This window comes from Xiphophorus maculatus, chromosome 1 (assembly GCF_002775205.1).
Source record: "Xiphophorus maculatus strain JP 163 A chromosome 1, X_maculatus-5.0-male, whole genome shotgun sequence".
Classification (NCBI taxonomy): Eukaryota; Metazoa; Chordata; class Actinopteri; order Cyprinodontiformes; family Poeciliidae; genus Xiphophorus; species Xiphophorus maculatus.
Window position 1 is genome coordinate 1,258,153 of NC_036443.1, and position 13,664 is coordinate 1,271,816.

The following is a 13,664-nucleotide window of genomic DNA, read 5'->3' on the forward strand; positions in this document are numbered from 1 at the left end:
AGCTGGAACCAAGTCTACATTTTGAGTTTCATGAGTTTTGAATGTTTGAGACCAAAAAAGCGTTTTCTCAGCGAGAGAGGTGAAAAATGACAATATGTGAATTTTCAGCACTACACTCAATTTTGAGCCTTATTAGCTGTGTAACAGAATAGAAATGCTGAGATGCAGTAGTTCTGGTGGTTTGAAGCTGGATCCAAGTCTAGATTTTGAGTTTCATGAGTTTTGAATGTTAGTGAAAATTAGAGGTTGCTTTTGCTGGTGTGACTATGCAGAACACTGTGGTGAGTCGGTCAGAACTCCAAAGAACGCAGAGTCGTACTCCAGGTGATTCAACTCGTACTTGCGGTTCATTTAGGTAATTGTGTGTGGTCTTGTATTTCCACGCACACACATCAAGGAGTAACAATGAACGGCAAACAGCAAGTTAAAATAAACAAAATGCGAACATAAACAACACTCCCTTTCCACTCTACTCTTTTTTTTCTCTCTTTTTCGTCTGCATGCTGCAGCTTCTCTAAGCCCCGCCCCTTAAAGGCTCAGCATGGCAGTTTGTTATACAGCCTTTTCCACAGTTATTTCCGAGGTCTCATGTGTGCTTGAATGCAGCACAAAAAAAGGCGAAGGGATGCGGAAGTGACGTGACATTTTGCCCTACACCACCGACGGAGGAGACAACAAAAATAGTTATTTTGTGTGTCTGTGTACAGTTTTTCTTCTGTTCACCGTCACAGCCTCACAGTAGGTGCTGCATTGCTATGACGACGTTCCTATAAAGACTCTCGGGCTTTTTGCCTTCACAAGCCTCCATTTAGAGGTATTTTCACCCGACGGTTCAAGCCGCTCTCCTACGTCACAGACCCAACTTTTCAGTTTTCCGTCAATGGCGTGTACTTTAGAGAAAGTGTTGTGTGATGCTCGGACCCTTCTGGACAGACTGAAGGAGCACGACACGGCCGCCGAGGGACTAATAGACCAAACCGGGGCCCTTGGACGGAGGGTGCAGAGCATGAAGGAGGTGGGGAATGCTCTCCCAGACAAGGTAGGATCGTCTGTCTGACAGTATAACCGCGGCAGACCAATTCAGTATAATGCATAGCTGTAAAGTTAAAGGAAAAGAATAAATAGTAGAAATTTGTGTGAACAATTATATAAGAGTGTTTTGTGCAGCTGCATTGAACCGACCATGCGCACAGTGGTGGCGGAATCATGATGTGTGCAAACCTTTTTCATTGGGGTCAGGGAAGATATACTGAGTTAAATACAAGGCAACCCAAAAAACTTTAGTATATTTATTTAATGTACTGGTGGTGATCAAATTTCCAACCAAGATGCAGTTGAGGATCTGAGACCTACATAAGCCTACACACTTTTCAGATTTGTACTTTCAAAAAGCTTTGAAAACCGTGTGAGAATTTGCAGTACTTAACCAGAACATCAGAGCAGTATTAGTTAATGTGCATTACCTTTTCCTTACAAAACACAACAAAACAAGGTTCATCATTGTGGTGATTCAAGAGGATTCATTGAATGTGCGACCAGTTTAAAATCTAAACCTTCAAATGCTCTTCCCCTCTTTCTGTCGCCCGTCATCGTTTTTCTCAGCACACAGGAGACAGTACAGAGATTCAAGAGCTGACGAAGTACAAACCCCATGTCCTTCTGACTCAGGAAAACTCTCAAATTAAGGAGCTGCAACAGGAAAATAAAGGTAATGCTCACTCCTGACGATTTGTTTCAGTTGATAGTTTAAGTTGCGCTAACACAATTTATGGCCTCTGCAGAACTGTGGCTGTCTCTTGAAGAACACCAATACGCCCTGGAGCTAATCATGGGTCGGTACCGTAAGCAGATGCTCCAGCTGATGTTGACAAAGAAGGAGCTGGACACCAAACCAGTGCTCAGCCTTCATCAAGACCACGCTAAAGTACGTCCCCAGATGAGAGTTATTTTCACATGGCTGAGATGCTCCTTGTTTTATGTAAAGTTCAAAGATTGGCTGTTTTTTCTACAGGAAGTGCAGAGCCAGGTGGAGCGGATCTGTGAGATGGGCCAGGTAATGAGAAGAGCCATGCAGGTGGATGATGAGCACTACTGCTCCAACCGGGAGCGGCTGGCTCAGCTAGAGGTGAGCAGCGCTGGGACTCGGTCACTGTGCTGTAGTAAGTGAAGCTTCAGAACGGCAGCAAATTATTCACCTTCATTTAGCTTTAAATGTCGCCAGAAACCTGTTATTGGTGCACCACTAATATTTGGTCGCCTTATGTGTACTGCTGCTGTCATTTTTAAAACGATTGTCCTGAACATATCAGTGATTGTGACCTTTCCAACCATCATATTACATTTCTAAAGACTTCTGATCGGAAGCCACCACTTTGTCTTGAGAAATATCACGTCTATGAATTAAATCTCAAAATTATTAGCATTAAGGGTTTTTTTTCTATTTGAATGCATTTTAGTGCAGCTTTTATATGACTCAACGGACTTAAAGTTAACTGACTTTATAGATGTTAGTCTAATCCTGTAGTTGTATCCATCCATCCATCTCTATGTGTTGTTCTCTGTGTCTCGTTCAGATTGAGAACAAGGAGCTTCGGGACCTTTTGAACATCAGCAAAGGGTCGGTGAAGACTGTGAGAGATGATGGCGCCCAGCCGCCATCACCCCCACCAGCAGCCCAGTGGGAGCATTCCCCACTGCCGGCGTCTGATGAGTGAGCAGAGCAGCTTCTGCCTGTACTGTGGCTGGTCAAAAGAAAAGAAACCAAACAGGGTTGTGGATTTTCTGGTGAAGGTCACTTGAACACAGCATTTTAACTTTCATGAACATTTACCTGTGTGTGGGTTATGAAAGTTCTTGTAAAGCATCACTTTGTACAGTAATTGTATGGTCACTGCTGTCATGTTAGAGTGGATTTATCATAACCTGTGACGCTGATTAAATCTTTGGTTTGTCACTAAGATACTAGAAGCAGCAAAGGAGATTTGTTTTGTATTTTGGAATAAAGACACAGTTTCTCTTCAGAGATACAGAACAGAAAACGTTCAACTGCTAGACAGTGGAAACAAATTCAGGAGCAGTATGTCATCGTAACAACAGAATTCCTCATTATAACAAGAAATGAAACTCAAACAAGGTTTGTCTTTATAATGAGATGAGTTTTATGTTGTTAAAAGGATGAACTTTCTTGTTTTAACAAAATTAGTTTTATATCTCACTATAATGAGGAAGTTTCCTCTGACAGATGCCAACTTGCTCAAAAAGCCATAAAATTTCTCGCTTACCCTCCTTCTTCTCATCCTGTTTCATCCAGACCACTTCTAAAAATTACAAGAGTTACACTGTTACAATCATTATTTTTGAAAAGAGAATATATTTTGGTTTTAGTGAGATATAAATCCCATGACAACAATTTTCTTTTACCTGGTTAAAACAATAATTTTTTCTCCTTTGAACAAGATGCTGCCTCTGAATTTATTTCCAAGCTCTGTCAGCTTCTGTTCTGCAGTTTCTACCTCTCGAGTTTACGTTTGCTACATTCACGTTCTCATCCACTTCTACTGAATAAGAAAATCGACAGCAATGCCTGTTACGAAAGCCAGCTGGCTCACCCCACACAGTGTAAGACTGCGTGCTCGCTGCCAAAAAAAATAACTTTTCACAAAGTTTTACCTGCTGCACATAATGCATTTATACATTTAATATGTTTGTTAGTCACATAGAATGGATTTTCATATTGAAGGGACTAACTGTGTCAGTTTCCACATTTGGAAGAAGAGGAAATGTACCAAACCAGCTCATGACACGTCTTTGTACAAAGTAAAAGATTTTAAAATATGCCAACTTTTTGTGTAATTGAATGTTTGTTGTTAAAAACTGTAAATTGTCATCTCAGGAAATCAGTTTAGACGTCATGACGATGTACAGGAGTGTGTCAAATAAAATGTGAACTATACATTTTGTTGGATCATTTGTTTTAATTGGCCAAGAAATATCTTTCATTTTTTGTCATATTCTACCACAAACTTCACTGCAATTTAAAAGGAATATGCACAATAGAGAAAACTCAAAGTAGCACACAGTTGTGAAGTGAATGGATAATCACGTATGATTTTCAGTTTGTATCTACATGTTTAACAGGCATGTGCTATGTGCCCAGCATGACACTGCCAAACCCTAGCTCCGTTGTATCGATAGTATTGTAATGACGCCAACACTGCAGATGTAGTCCCGCCAAACAGAGTTTATTAGAAATAAGTACGAGCTGCTATTCCTGAGGCTGCAGCTCACGCCTCTAACAAACTGGCACACTCAAATGATAGCTTCACTGCTAACTCCCCTATGAACTCCCCCCACTTCCGATCCTGGTACTCCCTCTCCACCGATCCCCCGCCCACATGACAGGCTTATCACATGTGAGTGGGAGCCCATAACACCCTACATATAACAAAAAGGATCACAATGCAACTTATAACAAATACAAATAACCATATGGACCCCAGCAGAACTAAAACACAGAATTGTTACACTACTCCCCCACTACAGAATTCCTCGCCCACGAGGGAACAAACAAAGTCATCAAACCGTCTTGGGGCCCTCCTTGTCCGCTGTGGGCGAGCTCCCTGCCCGCTGGGACATCATTCGGCAACAGCGGTAGAGGCTGTTGCCTTGATGAAGGCTGTTCTGGAGAGGCTGGTAGCAATACTGATGGCCGACTGATGGCCTTCTGGGGCCTGTGGTGCAGGGGGCCAACCTGTCCCTGTGCAGTGCTAGTTTTCTCCTGTTCTGGAGCATCTGCACTCTGTAAACAGCCTCCCCCTTGCGCTCCAACACTCTGCAGGGGCCCACCCACTGACCGTCCAGCTTCGGGCAACGGCCCTTCTTTCTCCGAGAACCCAGACCAGCTCTCCTGGTGTAAAGTGTCCCCCAGCAGAACTAAAACATAGAATCGTTTCAGTATGTTCCGGGTGATGTTAGTTTCAGTGGTATCAACTTGAAGGAAAATAAATTAATGCCACTTTTTTCAAAATCTTTGTGCTAAAAAACTACTTTTCCTTCCACATCGCAGTCATTTACATACTACTTTGGGTTTTGTCTGACACATCAAATACAAGTAAGTACGTCGTAATTTGTGGTTGCAACGAGGGGAAAAACGGTATAAAAAGTTTAAGGGATATGAATACTTTCAGAAGGCATTGTAGTTAATTTCATATGTGTGTGTTATTGTGGTGTTTTGTGTATTGTGTGGTGCAAGGTGACGGGGTTTTCCAAAAACTAGCTTCGTGCTGCATTCACTTGAAGACGCATAATTGAACTGTCTTCTGTGCTAAGTTCATCAGCGAAAACCATTTTCTCGAGGTATTACATCTTTGTGTAGTAAAATAGATAACGATTTTAATAAATGCACGCTCTCTTATTTTATTATTATTTTTATTTAATTTTGTCGTAGATCTACGTTAACTTCTTTACACAATGCATTAGTCTGTCAAACTTTCGACAGCGCTCGAAGGCAGCAGGAAGAGCTGCAGTTTGAAACCTTTAGCCTGAAGCAAGCTAAGTCAGAATGTCTGAGAAGGAGCTCGGGAAAAAGTTGGACCGCTGCCTGGCAGACGGTGTCGTTAAGCTGGGTAAATATTTCTCTGCCTTCAGTTACTAATGTTACTGTAATATAGGTGGATACAGAAGCATTAGGCTGTAGCTTTTATTGTAGTTTACATCTGTCATTGACTGGACGACAGACTAACAAGCTAGCAGTAAAGGGCTGTTAAAGGACACGAAATGAGCAGTCAGATGTTAACGGAAATTAACTGAGGTTTATTCTAGCGCCCTGTTTTTGAATTTGATGCTTACGATTAAGACTGTCTTTAGTGAAAGAAAACCAGAGCAGAGGCAGACCATTTGATTATAAGTAGCACGCATCACAGTTGACTTTAAACTACAGCTACAAACTGTTGTCCACCTTTCCTTGCCCTCACAGAACGCGAACCACATTTACTTTAACCCCAATATGGTGCCTGTTCAACTTTCATGAAGTCAGGGATTTATCGTTTTTTATTTAGCAGATGGCAAGTTAAATTAGCTCATACAAGATTTGTAGACCAGTGGTTTACACAGTTGGAGTCAGGAATCTTCTGGTTTTCACCAATGGGCAGTTATGGGTTCTTAAGATCCTCCTCATAAACATTTATATATGGTTATAAAGGTTACTAAATTATATATATAGGCATGTCACGATAGCAAATTTTGCTGAGCGATTAATTGTCTCAAAAATTATTGCGATAAACGATAATATTGTTTGAAGATCTTTTTACACTGATTTAATGGAAATGACGTAATAATGCATGCGGTTTCTTGCCAAAGATAGATACACTTTATTTTCAAAAGAACACTTAAACACTGAAACTGATAAACAAAATAAACAAAACAACCAAAACAAAAATAAAATGGATTCTCAGTCTCCATTAACAAAAAATGTACTGGAAAAAAAACTAAACAACATAAAGCCCAAGTGGAAATAAATACTGCATTCAACCTAAAGAGTGCAGATTGTGAAGTCTGTATATTATATTGCCCTTCAGTAATAATTAGATTTAAATAGAGAAGATGGGCACATTGACTACCTGATGCAATAGTTCACACTACATGATTTTTTGCTCCTATTTTTCCCCTTATGACAATCTTAGAACGTTGGTCTTTCTAAGATTGTGTGGTGTGTTATGGTAGATCGTCGTTGCCGCTCCGATCCAAATCAGAGGTTTCCCCCCGACTGGAATCTTAACGCAGCCTGTTGAATATGACAGGTAGCCAATCAGAAAGCTAGGATTCTCCTCTGTTTTCTGAGGGGAAATTACGGAGGGGAATCCCAAACAGCTGACAAGGCGCAACCCGAAGTCCAGCGGACATTGGAGATGATATGTGGAAACAACATTAATGTTTATTCAACATGCAAAGAATATAGAAATGACAAGAGGAGGAGAAATGACAGGAGGAGGAGTTGGAGTGAAATTGCTACCGCAGTTGATAAACCCGGTAACTTTTCAGCTGTTCTTCGTTACGTAAATGGGTTATAATGATTTTCATTCAGTCAGGACTTTACGGCTGACAGTAGCAACATGCATTGCAGGTAGATTGTAGTAAAGCACTGACTAATGCCTGGTTTTAAAATTAGTTAACTGGACTTGTAGCCATTATTTTGTGCCCATTGTTGGACACCACACGGCAGGACCGAACCGATCAAACCGTTATACCTAGGATTTCTGTCGGCTAATGTGTGGTCTGTCAGGTTTTGAAAATGGGCTGAAAATGGGCTGACAGCTCTAAGATCGTGCAGTGTGCGCTGGGCTTTACACTAAGGAAATGAGGAAGGGAGGAGTCAGTGGAGAGCACCGGAGTTGAGCCCTTTTTCATTCAGTCGCATTAGCTGAAAGAGAAAAAGGTCGGAAGAGACGATAATGCCGATAATTAAAATGACGTCGATAGCTTTAATTTATCGTACGATTAATTGATTTATCGTTTATCGCGACAGGCCTATATATATATAACAGCCCCCCTCACTTATTCTTCCAGGATTCATACCCACATATTGCAATTTTTTCACAAAGGATAACAAAATATATAATATTAGTAACTGGCCATAACAGCAATATTAATATTGATATTGATATGCTCACAACAAGTGTGAGAAAACCATGTTCTTTACAACAGTGTAAAAGTAGAATATATTGGCTGTCAAAGCAATTTTTTTATGTTTGACTTACTAGAGTTGCTTGTACACGCAACTGATAATCAGTCTTTCTGTTTTAATTTGGGGGCTAGAAAGGTCAAAGATTGGGGGGAAGAAAGTGTTTCCAGACATTTGGACCCAAAATAAACCCTGCTCAGTTGTCTGACAGATGGTGTTAAGCAAGTTTTCATTGACCAACTCTTTAGGAATCACCATGTTGGTGCTGATAGACTTTTTTTTTTCTCTAGTCTAGAAACAAATACATGTTACTACTAAGCGATAAGTTTTGCAGGACGATAAATTGTCTCAGAAATTATTGGAATAAATGATGATATTGTCAATTTGAGATCATTTTCAACTGAAATGATTTATTAATGCAAGTATACTTACTCACAGCACAAAAAACTTTAATTTCTAAAGAACATTTAACACTGGAACTTTGAAACATCCAAAATAAAAAAACAAAACAATCAAAGCACCAACAGTTAAGATGTATTATGACGTCTCGGTAACCAAACTTTTAAATTTAAAATTTAAAAAATTAATAATGGTTAATTTTTAACCATTATTAATTTTTAATAATGGTTAACCCTACAGGCAGTAGTGGCAGGTAGTGCAAATGTCAAATGTTTGCAGGGTTTTTCGAAGTGGCGGCTTTTCAGTTAAAGGGGAGTATCTCATTAATGACTATCCAATGGGAAATGGTCACAGTCATGATGAATTGATTTATTGCTTATTGTGACAGGCTTACTTACTAACAATAAAAAAACAACATCTTGCATTATGTTATTCTGTGTAGGTCAGACACTTGACATGGAGGATACATATTAGAAATGTGCATTAGTAATTATTTCCTCCCTGTATCTAATGTTTGCCTCGTCATTCTGTATTTCAGGTACCGGTCTGGGGTTAGGAATTGTATTTTCTGTCCTGTTCTTCAAAAGTAAGCCGTTTCGGTGGATTTGAAGTTGTTCTTTGTCTTGAAACTTTAATTTAGCTCAGATACCATTGAGAATATCTGGCAGCACAACTAGCATCATGCTCTTCTGCTGGTACTCTAACCTGCAGACATAGACGCCAGTCTTTAGGGCAGTAAGTGTTTGTTTTATCCCTGCCAACAATGTCAGTGCATCTTTGTCCTTTATAGGACGTACATGGCCTATTACGTTATTCTCTGGAGCTGGACTTGGCATGGCGTATGCCAACTGTCAGCATGACCTGAGGTCACATTATCTGCTGCACACAAGTGAACAGGTTAGTTTGGGTTTTATTGGACCTTTAATAGGTTTTGCACAGATCTTTAGTTTTTGATGCCAGTCTTCTTTACTTTGTCGTTTGAAGAAGGCAAGAACAAACAAAAACTGCTGAGCTTTTTACTGAAATCTGAATTACGTTTATGTGATACATCACATGACGTCATTACGGAAGAGGATTAGGGCCACTGGAAAAGAAAAAAAAACAGTTCTGACTTTAATCAGAATTCTGAGAAAAAAGTCAGAATTCTAACTTTAATCTCAGAATTCTGAGAAAAAAGTCAGAATTCAGTTTAGCTTTTGTATGTGGGTATTCTCTCAACAGTTAGTGCTTATTTTCTCTACACCTGTGAGAACGTATGCTATTTTTTGATACAAGAGCAGTAGTATTATCTTTTATATTGAATAATTGATTTGTAACACATGACCTAAAAGAATGCTTTGAAAGTTGGGTCATTCTAATAACCATGTTATTCAAATTAACAATAGAATGTTTAATCTTTGCAAATCTATAGCCTTATATCTTGCCTCCAATATGTATTAAGCTGTAAATTCAATATTTACATGTGCCTTGTTTTGCAGTGATTAAATAAGACTGATTAGCTAATTTAATTGAGAAAAATATTTCATTTTACAGGATAGTATTTAGTCACAAGGTAAAGTATTCAGAGATATGAAAATGATGGAAACAGAATTCAAGGACTGCCACAAATGAACTTAGTCACATGACAAAAAGCCATTTATTTGTATTTTCAAACATTAATTAAAAATAGTTAAAGATACACACTTAATAATTATACATAGCCTCTTACACTTAATGAGACAATAACATGGTTCAGGGCACAGTTCTGTTTCATAGGTGCAGGGATGCTACAAATACAGTTCAAATTATGTTGGATATTTGTTTCTTATTTTAGTTCTGTCAGATTAAGAGCTTTACATAAGTCAGCTATCTTAAAATCATTACAGAGCTGAAACACAAAATGTGATGGATCTTCACATGGGTGATGATTATTACAGCTTCCCTTTACACTAAGCATTCCTTAAAAGGCATAAAAACCTCAAATATTTGCAGAAATACATGTTTGTAGAAATGCTCTGTAGTTTCAAAATGTTAATTTAATTTGGGGTGACCAAGTCCAGTCCTCCAACTTTAATAGGGATCCCCACTCCAGCACACCTAAATTAGAATACGGCAACCCCTTATTAGCAAGTCATGCACCTCTATAGAGTTATGGCAAGAAGGTCTTCATTTGCTTCAGATATGTTGACAGAGGGTTATGCCTAAAAATTGCAGTAATACTAGAAGTTCTTAAGGGTTCGACTTCTCCCTGAGTCAATGCATGAGCGACTTGCTGAAACATATGAAACTTGCATAGCTTTAGTCCAAGAAATCAAGTTCAATGTGCAGGTGAAAGGTTATCATTGGCAACATCTTCACGCATTTCAATATAAATTAGTGTTGTCACAAGATGCATAGTCACATTGGTTGACCTACGAAGTTTGGAAGTGAGATGAGGACAATATAATCCAATGACTGTTATTAAAAAAAGAGGATCATTTAATGCTAGCTTTGGACAAAACGTTTGGCTCCTTCTTCCTCTTTTAATTTTGCCCGGGATCCTCGGCGAGCGACGTTCTCCGTGGGCAACGTGCAGCGACGGCGTGCTGCTAAAACGAAACAACAACAAAGCGTGTTGACGTCACAGATCACAGAATTTAATCTCATACAAAGCAATCGACAACAAAGCTGCAGAGGAACAGAGATATGCATTTTTCTCATAATAATAAACACACACAAGGGGAAGACAAACAAACACGAAACAAAGACAAAAAGGCAAAAATAGCGGCCGCTCTCTCTCTCTCTCTCTCTGACCTGGAATTTTTATACTGAGTAGGTGTTTCTTGAATTTAATATGTGCAGTCAAGGCGTTCCGTTCTTTGACCTATTAGAAACTCCGTAGGGACTCAGAAAAACTTGGAAACTCCCCTCATTATGGCAAAGGTGTCTGGTTTTTGTCTAAGTAAAAGGGATGACCACTTCGTGGTCATCTCTGTCTGATACGGGCAGATCCCTGACGCCAAAAAGTCTCTTGCCCCTTCGGAATGTAAATTTTATTGCTGTGTCTGTCAGCGGGGGAGGAAAACCTTCTTATTCAGCTCCTTACCGCATCTCAGACGAAACCTGTTCCAAATAAGAGTATTGAATATAACTGTTACACATGTCGTAGATTAACTGTATTAAGCACTAAAATTAATTATTTTTCTTAACACTGTGTGCTAAAATTACATTTATTTGGTACAGAAAGAAAATCTGTACTTCAGTCTGAAAGAAAATACTGATTGTGAGTAACATAAAAGCTATCTACTGTATTAGGGGAGAAAAGAAGTTTGCCTTTAAAAAAATAAAAGGATCGATTAGGATATTGGCACTAACAGATTTATGAATGCAGTTTAATTATAGTAAAAGATATTACACATGGCACATACAAGGAAACATTGTGTGGAACAACAATGGGGTCATTTTGTTATTTTCATTATTTATCTATTCATTTGCTTCTACCTATGCTCTGAAGCTTCAACTGAGTCTTGCCCTGCTTTTATTAGAATTAGGAACTCCCTAGTTACATGACAGCGTGCAGCTCTGAAGGGAGGGGGAAAAGAAAACAGCTGCACACTCACATGAACATAACTCATTTATACAAACAAGGTAAGACTATAGATTTGCAGTTCCCCTGGACAATTGGCGCCTCCTTTTTCACTCCTCAGCAGGCCGCTTCCAGAGTTTCTGCAAACACTTTAAAACACTCAACGCACTTCAAAACACATCATTAAAATGTAAATGCAAAGGTAAATAAAATGGATGATAATATAAAATAAAGGTAAAGCAAATAAATGACAATAAAATATAAAATACTTCCAACACTATTTATTTACATCCATCCATCTATCACAACATTCTGCATTTCTATTGGTTGTGCAGAGAACATCACATCACCCTCTGGTCAAAATTCAAGGCAGGAATGATCCTAACCAGGACTTTTTATTTTACCAATAACTTTAAACATTAACTTTGATTTAGTGAATTACAACTGCAGCCTATAACATTTCCACACCTGGACGATAACTACTATTTGCACATGGTATATGGTGAAATTTCAATCTTGAGATGACACATATCATACAGTTTAGTAAAATGATTTTGTGATTATGAAACAGTTTCCATCTTTTTCCAACATGTACCACTAACATAGACACATCAGTTGGTGTTAGCTAAACGGTGAGGATGTCCCAAGATCAGAACAACCGAGTAGCCTTTCTCTCTTTCGCTGAAGTAAACGTTATTGACACGCCAATCATATTGGTCACTATATCTGTAATATAGACTGGTTCATTTCCTTGGAAAACATTCAAATAAACAAACAATAAAATAAAACAAAACAACCCCATCAGGGATAATTCCAGCAAACAACTGCTCATACCCTTTTATTAGCGACTGTCAAACAAAGTCGCCAAGCAGCTGAATAGCGGAATCCTTGTTGACGTGCCAGCTGATCAAAAAACGCCATTCCAGGATGCAATTAAGATGGTTTTATTCTGTCATATTATCAATATCCAAGAACAGTGTCCAAAAGAGTATTAAAACCGGATCCGCAGGTTTAAACAGTGATCAAGGACAAAAAACCATATTCGCATAAGGCGGTCAGCAAAAAGTAAACCTCCCCCATCACCCACTCACTAGGTCCGCAACAGGTGATCTACAATCACTAATAACACCACGTGATCCTGCCTCTCACCTATCCACAACACCTTTATTAAACGTGTGTGATGTAACATTGCAAGACACGTTAATTCCTCCGTCAATGAAAGCTAAAACCATGCTAACAGCTAGCTGTAGCCGTTATACTTTAGACATTAAACTATTCATCTAGTTTTACTCACCTTCGAAGACCCCTCAGACACGGAAAAGCTGACTTAAATCCAACATGTTCCGCCAGATATTTGGTTGTCCTTCAGCACAACTAGCATGTTGGTCATTGAAAGATGGTTCTTCTCCCCAGTGCCCATAAATTTTAAAGTCAGAATTCTGAGATTAAAGTCAGAACTGTCCTATTTTTTTTCTCAGTGACCCTTATCCTCTTCCGTACTTCATGGTGGTTTATAATTTATTCTTTTCTTTTGAAGTTTAAGTTAGGTTAAAATAGTTTTGCATCACCAATGAAACAAAAGGAACAATTAAAAAAAATTAAAGTTTTATTTCTATGTTAAAGTGACAGTTCCTTGTCAATATTTTGTATAAATTTAATAATTTTGCTATTTTTTTCTATGTTTTTTTTCTCAGCAGGAGCAGTGATTTCCACCCATCAAGATGTTTTTTATCTTTATTTTTGCATTAATTTTGTTAATGCTTTTCGAGTGTCAAGGTTTGCAATACGATAAATTTAAATTTGTCCTCCTCCAGATAAACCGTCCCAATAATGATTGTAAGACTTGTTTCTGCCTGATGAGTGCAATCTGTGTGAATTTAATAAAATAATCATTAATTATAGAAAAAACACTTGTGGTGTGATTCTTTATAGGGTGGTTTGATATTTAATCTGTGATATTATATTTAACTTGAGCAAATGTTAAAATAGTATATTCAAAAGAAGGTGTGGATCAGGTCAAATTTTTGATCGGTTGTGTTTTTG

The 13,664-nt window shown here is 38.6% G+C and overlaps 2 protein-coding genes across 3 annotated transcripts; both read left to right on the forward strand.

Annotated features, from left to right (window-relative positions):
* Positions 1-606: 606 nt before the first annotated feature.
* sike1 (suppressor of IKBKE 1) lies at positions 607-3,952 on the forward strand. Its single transcript, XM_005816877.2, has 5 exons — positions 607-1,039; positions 1,603-1,708; positions 1,782-1,924; positions 2,012-2,125; positions 2,574-3,952. Exons 1-5 carry the CDS (start codon positions 881-883, stop codon positions 2,712-2,714), a joined length of 663 nt encoding a protein of 220 aa, XP_005816934.1. The 5' UTR covers positions 607-880; the 3' UTR covers positions 2,715-3,952.
* A 1,539-nt stretch (positions 3,953-5,491) lies between these two features.
* LOC102217903 (MICOS complex subunit MIC10-like) lies at positions 5,492-13,526 on the forward strand. 2 transcript variants are annotated; one of them, XM_023341712.1, is made up of 4 exons: positions 5,492-5,624; positions 8,616-8,663; positions 8,868-8,974; positions 13,316-13,526. In XM_023341712.1, exons 1-4 carry the CDS (start codon positions 5,561-5,563, stop codon positions 13,325-13,327), a joined length of 231 nt encoding a protein of 76 aa, XP_023197480.1. In that variant the 5' UTR covers positions 5,492-5,560; the 3' UTR covers positions 13,328-13,526. The 2 variants fall into 2 exon arrangements, with proteins under 2 accessions (XP_023197480.1, XP_023197487.1); XM_023341719.1 differs by having other exon boundaries at positions 13,319-13,526.
* Positions 13,527-13,664: the final 138 nt, after the last annotated feature.